The 9663-nt window shown below is 32.0% G+C and overlaps 1 protein-coding gene across 1 annotated transcript; it reads left to right on the top strand.

Moving 5' to 3' along the window:
• The first annotated feature begins 3653 nt into the window (after positions 1-3653).
• Positions 3654-7870, top strand: LOC140043934 (adenosine receptor A2b-like). Its single transcript, XM_072088427.1, has 3 exons — positions 3654-3884; positions 4898-5644; positions 6132-7870. Exons 2-3 carry the CDS (start codon positions 5081-5083, stop codon positions 6594-6596), a joined length of 1029 nt encoding a protein of 342 aa, XP_071944528.1. The 5' UTR covers positions 3654-3884; positions 4898-5080; the 3' UTR covers positions 6597-7870.
• Positions 7871-9663: the final 1793 nt, after the last annotated feature.

Here is a 9663-nt window from a genome sequence, read left to right as displayed (position 1 = left end):
AATAGTTGTGATTCTAATAAATGACATGAATGCTTTTGAATAATATAAAGATCCCACGATAAAAAAAAGGATTAAACTTGCTGTTCTACTTGTCAAGCCTACGATAGATAAATCCGCAATGACTATATAGGGCTAATAGAAAGTAACTATATAACTCTTCAAATGTATAATTAGTTAAATTATCTATAATCGACTGAGACCACACAAAGCTTCAGATTGTTAACAGCACCTGCCTGTCAAAGTACTGTTAAACTTAAGCAAGCTTGACAGATTTAAGTGATCCGAATTGTACACGCAACAAAAAGTTTGGTTCAATTCCCATTTATAGATTGTGATTGGTCAACTTTTTTGTGCCGTACGTCGTATGTGTAGCAAGGCAAAACTAACTAAGACTAAATCCGTAATGACTATAATAGTAACTATACAATTTATAAATGTATAAATAGTAAAATTATCTATAACTAATCGACATACACCAAATGAGACCACACAAAACCGCAGAGGTTTGCATTTTCAATACCACCTGCATGCCAAAGTACTTTAAACTGTGTTCACACTGACTAGAGTTAAGCGAGCTTGACAGATTTAAGTTATCCGAATTGTATATCAGAGTTACACACGGAAAAAATCTTCAATTCCCATTTATAGGTTGTGATTGTCAATTTCTTTAAGCCGTAAGTCGTTTACGAGCGTTCATAAAGTCTTCGTGTCGCCCGCTTACTCTGATGAAACTCCAATGCACTTCCGATTAACTCCGGTTTCCGAGGATATCCTAAGTTTCAGCACACAAAAGCAGGACAAGTTAAACCGATTCAAGCACTGTATTTAACTTCGATACAAAAATTATAGCCTAAATGCCAATTTACAAAAACGAGCGGTAACGGTAAGCGGAAAACCGTAGAATCTGCATCTACCTTGAGCGGAAACCGCCCATCCGCTCCACGTTGTGTGTAAATGGTAATTGAAAATAACATAGATTCCATATTTGTATTACCGTTACCGATCATCTGTGTAAATTGGCCTTTAGACACGAAAATCTGTATTCAGCGTTTCATGTTAAATGTAATGGCAGTGACATACTGTTCTTGAGGGAAACTAGTCACCTCATATATCGCTTATAACATTCTCATTCCTGTCGTCTTCAATCGAAATAAAAACGCGAAAGTGATAGTGTCTCTGTGAGTAGTGTTATCCTTTTAACTTATCCTATTAACAACGTTCAATTCAACATGTCTCGGCATTTAAAGTATATTACTGTACTCGAGATTTATTAATTAAAATACACAAGTATATGTAAAAGCTACAAGGAAAGGGCAAGTTTGTGGAGATACGTTTCTCTCTCAATAAAAAATGAAATATTACTTCAGGGTTAAAATTTTAGTATACAGAACTGATTCCTTAAATGTGATACAAAGGTCATTGGATTATTTAAAATCATGGCGATAACTAAAATCGACTTTTCTTTCTATATTTCAATGTTTATCTTTCAATATTTTTAATTTCAATAATAAAATAAAGTAAATGTTCTAAATATAAATAAGGACCTCGAAACATATGGAACTATTTATTATACGGTTATTTATAGATGAGTATGACTAAACTATTATAGATTATTACCATCAATTAACAAAATTTATGACAAAACAAAAAGTAATTTATATAAAATCCAAACACGTTTCAATTCTGCTGCCAAATGTCTTCACGGGCACTAGAACTTAATTTAAAATGTATCCAAATATAATTATATATCATCTTTATAATTTCAACAACATAAAAACGACATAAATTAATTAAGAAAACACACAGACAAACAAAGCAGGGAAAGGATTTCTAAATAGTTAACCTATAATCACTATTTAGATCGTCCATTGTACTAATTATAATATATAGGCCTAAACACTTAAAATGTATAAAAATACGGTAATAAAATGTAATACTAATATCATTTATAGACAATGTTAATAAATAGCAAAATATACAAAGAAGAACTCATTAGAAAGTTTCAGACAAATAAAACAAACTTAAATTTGAATGTGAGATTGTATTAAAAATAGGATATGCTTTTAATTTAAGATGTCATAAGAAGAAAAATTTAATTTAAACAAAACAAATCGGATTTCTGTTTATCTAACGATTATACTGAAATTCAACGTTTTTAGAATTCAGCTTTTTCGAAATAGAAAACGTGTCGTAACATAATCGTGCAGATTACGGCTATTGAAGTTATCTAAGGATTTTTCAAAAGTTAAAAGGGAATAATTGAGTTCAACATTACCTGCTCCTTTACCGGCACAACGAAGACCTTAACACGATTTACTTAAGATTGATTCCTAGAATTTATAAACGACACATTTATTAAGATAAATACAGATGAATTGTAGCTAACCTCTAAAAAACACGTTTTCCTAATATTCTTAAATCTATCTTTTAGCTAAATTAAAAGTTGTTGATGTTCATTTTGAAGAAAGCTTCTAACTCAAAAGATGATTATAATCTTCCGAAACTGAACAAAGTAAAACGTCATTCCACTCGCTTTATCCAAAGTCGATTGATTGTGATGTATTTCACCATAACTGACAAGAAACATACATTTTAGCGGAATAAAACGAGAAATGAAAACATGAATTGTATTGTATCACGCACAGAAGCATTTTAATTGTCATTTTTGTTGTTATTTTCAAATAGTTATGAGAGAGATTTCGGTTAAAACACGAAATGTATAGACATTTGTATATTATATGTATATTAATGTAAAACCCATAATGGGTGAAACAATGCTAATGATGATGAAATAAAAGTGGAGAACCCACAAAAGACGAAACAACACCATATACATGGCTGCAGTCGCGTGCTCAAATTTGAGTTAGTGTTTACCGACCGACCGACCAACCGACCGACCATACGACCAACTGACCGACATAGTGAGTTGTAGAAAAATGTATATGCATGTGTTATAACAATAAAAATAGTTCTTATATAGCGCATTATAAGCAAGCTCTCAATGCGCTGTAGCCTAAATTAACATAGACGAGAAGTGGCAATCATTTAAATTAATAAAAACATTGTATGACAATAGGACAGCAGGACAAAGCTTTTAATTTTCCAAACTATTCCGTTAATTTAAAAAAAAAGCATATTACTATCGATTCATATTGATTTGGAGTTATTCGATAATCAGTGGCCTACATAATAAAATTAATGTATATGGATTTTTCTATATACATTTTAGTCGTGTAAAATGTAGTTGTAGCTTAATTAAAAGCAGGCATTGTAGACTATTTTATCCGTTTACTCTGTGGCTTTAAACACGTTTATGATTCAATAAATTCCAATTATAATATTATAACGTTATTTTCTACTAACCTGCACAAGTACAACACTGTATTAAATTATAGTTATATCTATAAACGTTTGTCATGTAGTATACGCATAAATCATGTTTTATACCATCTTAAATGTCATACAATGTAGTAATAATTGTTCTTATTTCGTTTACTCCACGAATGACGCACCACACTCTAAAGATGAGCGCCGTCGGAACATCTCGGGTGATATGAGCGCATGCGCGAACCTATTTTGCTGTTTGTTGGTGATTAATCTTTACATGTTTCAAAGACACCTACTTTTCGCTCACTTTATATTCGCTAATCAACTCTCAAGGAATATATACAGTTGTTTTGATGCAAAGGGTTGACATCTCTCCACAGACTCCTCGCACGTATTATCATTGCATCGTCATTAACATGGGCTCCTCGACTGTATTATATCGTTTTAACATAGTTTAATGGCAATCTCTCTGTTTAGAGATCGGATTCGATAGGATAACCTTTCTGCAGCTGCAAATCAAGCTGATATGTACGCGATAATAAACAACATTTAAAAACGTAAGTTAAAATACTATTGCTTATACAATCTAGTTCAGTTTCAACTTGTGTAAGTAAAAGAGTAAAATAAAATGTGTGTTTTTTGACGGCCAATCTTGATTTAATAATTTCCACTTGAAATTTAGACAATTTTAGTATCGGGTACAATATTTATTTATTTTAATTATTTATTTCAATCTCCTGAAGGAGAAGCAGTATATGTACATTCTAAACGTACAAATCATACAATGGTTAAAGGTATACATAAGAACCTATACTTAGTTATCATTAACGGAGAGCATGAAACGGGTGAGATTAACGGTTAAATAACAAACAACTTTTTACTGAAAATAGTATGCTTCTTTACAAAAAGATCTCAATCTTTCTAATTTACATAATAGTTTACACGTTACGCGTAATATTTACGCGTTATGCGCAATATTGAGAGGAAACTACTATGTCAAACTTGCTGGAAAACATCATACATCAGCTGTAAAATGCCAAACGGTAGTTAAATACTTCAAATGTATGATCATTTACTTGCGAATGCAACCATTTATCAACGTACTTACCTTGCGTGTATTATCTGTCAACATGTGGTTGTACGGACAGGATACGTACGGATAAGTTACGCACACTTAACCTGTACGTACGGTAACTTCCGTCTATTTACACGTTCAATCACGTAAGCATAGTATCCTGTATAACAGGCGGCTACTAGAAATACTGCAGTACGGTGGCATTAAAATTCCATGAATGATAATGATTGAATTTTCACTTTGAATTATTTATGACATACTGTATTGAATTCTGTAATTCAAAATTCAATCCCATGTACAAGAATTGTGTAATAATCTATGCCACGTGTTCCATGAAATGTTGTATAATTTATTTCCGACTGGATAGAAATTGCATTCAGATACATTATTATCATACACTTTCCAATAAAACCACATTAAATATAAAGTATGTAGTTTAGCATATCAACTATGCATGTATACGTCTTATACACTTCATATTAATTATTTTTTCAGTATTTCTTGAAGAAAACACGTTTGACAGCTGTCACGGCTTCCCAGGCAACTCGTCCAGCGCCAGGGACATGTCATCAAGAACTGCTGCTTGAATACTTTTACTATTAAACCGATTTATATTGCTTAACTCTCTAATTCAAAAGTCTTGGGAAGAACAACGATTGGTATGAAACACAGCTGAAAATGGAAACGTGGTACTTATTCCTTGAAGTTCTAATATCGGTTCTGTCTGTCGTAGGAAATGGATTTGCACTGTGGATATTATTTGTCACCCCACGACTTCAAACAATCACTAACCACTTCATTGCGTCTCTTGCTGTGGCAGATTTTTTCGTTGGGTTACTTGGAATTCCGTTTGCGATCCTTACCAGTTTAGGTCTGCCAGACAACTTCAGAGGCTGCCTGATTATGTTAACCTTCTTGCTCTGGTTATGTGGAACTTCCACTTTCAGCTTGATAGGAGTGACTTTAGAACGATACGTGGCTGTGTTGCACCCTTTGCGGTACCCAGGCCTAATAACTGTAAACAAAACGTACATTGTGATAGCAATATCGTGGACAGGGGCCGGGATAATTGGCTTTTTACCGGCGTTTGGCTGGAACTTAGGATGGGGCGAAAATAAGTGTTTGTTTATGGAAGTTATTGACTCTCGTTACATGGTATTTAATGGCGCCTTGGTCATCTATCTACCGTTTTTAGTTATGTTGGTGATATACGCCATTATTTTTAAAGCTATTCGAAGTCAGGTAAGTTTAGTAAATAATAATACTCACAATGACAAAAAAAAATATAAAAGTTATGCCTCTTCTTCTCTTCATTGACGAACACCATGTCTCACAACTAAACTCTGTTAACGCAAATTAACATAGAATTTTTTTTTTAAATGACATACTGTAAAATAACAGAGAATTACTATTACTACGAAGTATTTTACTGTCACTAATCTATAACCATGATTATTCATGACTATTCATAACTATTCATGATTATTCATAACTATATTCATGACTATTCATAACTATTCCTGATTATTCATTATTATTCATAACTATTCATGATTATTCATAATTTCATAACTATTCATGACTATTTATAACTTTTCATTACTATAAAAATATCCATGACTATCTACTATCCATTGTATATATTATTGAATCAAGCACGCTTGCAAAAGTTACATTAGAAAAAGAATGGCATAAATTCTAATATATATTTCTATCAATTTTATTACAGGTAAGACGAATTCGTCCAGGTGTAGCTGTTCCGACAATCTCAGGGGGAGCACAAACTGAGCCATCCACGTCCAACTCAGTGCTATCAAGCTCACTCCGTCAAGAAATCCGCGCAGCAAAATCTCTCGGGGTAATCGTAATATTTTTTATGCTGTCATGGTTACCATTGACAATTATGAACACAGTATTTGCTCTGCACCCGTCGTCTGCTGTGAATTTCCCGCCAATGCTTTTAAAATTCTTTATATTACTGTCCCATGCGAATTCTGCAGGAAACCCGTTACTTTACGCGTACGGTAAGGATTTTCGAAACGCGTACAAAAAGAAATTGCATGATCTGTTTCCGTGCTTGGCTGACGTGCTGAAACCAAGTTCTAGATCTGGTTCTGAAGAGGGTCCATCTCAATTAGTTTCACCAATAACATTAGACAAGAAAACCTCACAGAATCCTTTGATCTCAGCTTAGTAATTGACCTTATGAATATAAATAAGGTCAATTGAAAACTCAACTCAAAATAGTAATGAATGGTTAGACGCACACTACTAAGAATTTGACAATATATTTATTTCAGATTTTTCAACATTTTAAGGAATTTAATGTTCACACATTGAGAACAATAGTTTCTTTTTAAAGATACGATGACAACTAGATGCGCCACTACGCAGAGTCCAACAACTATTCTGACAATGCACAGAATGACTTTTTGACTTGATAGTAGGTACAGGCGCGTCGTGATAACAAAAACCTCATTCCAAAAATGATAAATAAATTGACGACGAACTAGTTTAGTTCCGAACATAAATCATCAAGACATAAAACTATAAAATATAACAAACCATATAACTACTTCAATAATTGCTTTTCATGACGTGTCAAGCAAAATACGCGCACGTTACAGAAGAAAATTCTGTGCATGCGCATATGTATATCGACTTTATGACTTCTTTTTAAACTGTGTTCTTTCTGGAAAGTAAAACGCCATGTATTTAAAAACATTTTGAGAGATATGAAATGAATGAATTGCGTTTAGTTGAAGTTGTTTTCTATGTATAGAAGAAAAGATTTATCGTAATTTAAATTTAGTCTCGTTTTTTAACGACTTAGGCGCCGGTGTCTGAACTTACGCAAAGCACAGAATTGAGAAATGGCTTCTTTAATAAGACAGAATCATTGTATATTGTGTTCAGATATTAAGTTTCCAGTCATATCTTTGTCATATGATTTACATAGATATGTTCATTATTTGGATGTTTATGAATTTGTTGTATAAAAATAGCTAAAATAATGTTAATCAAAATGTGTTGTTTCAAAGGAACAGAAAAAGAGTATAAATGTTATTTATGTTTACCCTAATTGTATTGACGCCTACCAGGACGCAACGTAAGAACGTATACGTAATGATTTGACCAATCACAAACGTATCATCTAAACTGTCACTTGCGATTGGTCAAAATACTCGCGTCCTCGCGTTGCGTCCATAGGGAGCCAATCGGGTTGCTTGGTTCAAAGCACTACTTAGCGATTAAACACATTATGCTATTAAATGGTCATAGGCGCGCATTTGACAGCGATTGATTACACATCTGCTACGGCCGCCGTGTGAGTAATGACATTACAGCAAAATTCGCATTTTAAATACATGCTTTTCCAGGAGCATATATGCTTAGTATATAAATTTATTATTTTATCAATATAACAAATCATGTTTTAGATCAGAAAGATTATTGTAAAATATTCAACAGGTATATTAGTAAAAGTAAAACACTTTATTTTCCTACTACAAGTTGTTTTTATGTTATAATTATTTAAACAAAGATTTACATTTGAAATAAATAGATATTTTCAACAAGGTAAATGTGTGCAAATATTTATTTTCATTAAAACACTATGAACACAATATTTCATCTTCACTGTAATATAATATTCAAGAATATTGTAGTGTGATATTTTATAACTTTTATTGCTTTTAACTGTGTAACCTTAAACGTTCGTTTTCTCGTCCTTCAACTTATATAAATTATTACTTTTATGAGAATTTAAAGTGTCCTAGTTCTTCCTGGAAATGCAATCTTGTTTTTTTTTTCTCTCGATAAAATGTCATTTTTCTACTAAAAAACAACCAATTTAATTTCAAATCAAAACATATTTCCTAAAAGAGATTGATTGAAAAACTACTACCATACTACTACCAGAGGATTTGAACCTGAACATGTGGGGTTTGATTAAAGAATGCCAAGCAGGTTAGCCACATTTTAACGCATTACTCCAGATTTTCAAACGATTTTAAAAACAAAACTATACCTTTCTAAACGTTGGCCACTTGAAATCAATAACAAAAGTATATCTAATGTTTTGGAAAAATCTCTTAGATTTATTTAACACAAACAAGTATGAAAATGAAAAGCAAATACAATGTTTCTGCTATCTCAAATCAAAACGATAGAAAACTCAAAGAGGTTTAATTTATTTAATATATATATATATCTATATATTGGCCAGTAAACCTACATAAAACATAAAATGATTTCATATCGAGTAAAAACTGATTGGATGTGCTATGGAATGTAAAAACATTTTAACAAGATAATACTATTGTCACTAGAAGAAGAGTAAATGTGTTATTTAATGAGGAGCAAAAGCATAGCAACAAAGGCGAAAACAAAAATGAAGAAAGAATTCTACAACTTGCACAACGACAAAAGACATGTTTATGAAATGGAGAAAAAAAACTGACAATATATTGACAAAAAGAGTGACATAATGGCAACCAAGACCTGGAGGAAAAGGGGGAAGACAAAAAAAGATGATGGAGAGGAAATCAAGAGGCGAACTGGTTTTTCAGAGAAAAAGAATTGGAAAATGCTCGAGGAGAGTTACATCCAGCATTGGATGACGACGAAAAAATCGATATTAATTCATAAATAATGTTATTCAATACAATACTGTAATATTCAAAAACAATATAAGCCAATCATATAATAAATATTGAATGTTTTAGAAAACTTAGTGTATAGAATCTCAAATGTCTGTTCTATACAACACTTTAATTTCCATGTCAGCCTTGGCAAAATGGCAGGATCGTGAATTTCTCGAGTAATCTTTTATCTTATGTGTCGTATTTAAATCGACCTGACGGACATTGAAAAATTGCAATCGCACATGTATTTTAAATGGAATTAATTGGCTAATATTTCATGGAAGTTCGTACATTTTTGGTGATATTACAAACATTAATCACGTTAGATGCCATGAACAACAAATAACACGAATACATTTAGAATTTACAACTTTATAATATTATTCATGTACAAATATAAGATCATTAAGTACATTTATTTCAAACTTTATGTGACAAAAAATGTGATGTGCCCATATATGGACATGATGATGTCATATCACTACCATATTTTTTTGTCAAACGTGTTTGAGAGTTTAAGATTGTAAATAAAAATGGAAGGAAGAAAGAAAAAAACAACCGTAAATAATTGTCATTTGTTTTCTTTTTCAAGATAAAGAAAACATGTAGAAAATA

Source organism: Antedon mediterranea, chromosome 3 (genome assembly GCF_964355755.1).
Source record: "Antedon mediterranea chromosome 3, ecAntMedi1.1, whole genome shotgun sequence".
Taxonomy (NCBI): domain Eukaryota; kingdom Metazoa; phylum Echinodermata; class Crinoidea; order Comatulida; family Antedonidae; genus Antedon; species Antedon mediterranea.
The sequence above is the reverse complement of the archived record's forward strand: the minus strand, read 5'-3'. Positions and strand labels throughout refer to the sequence as shown.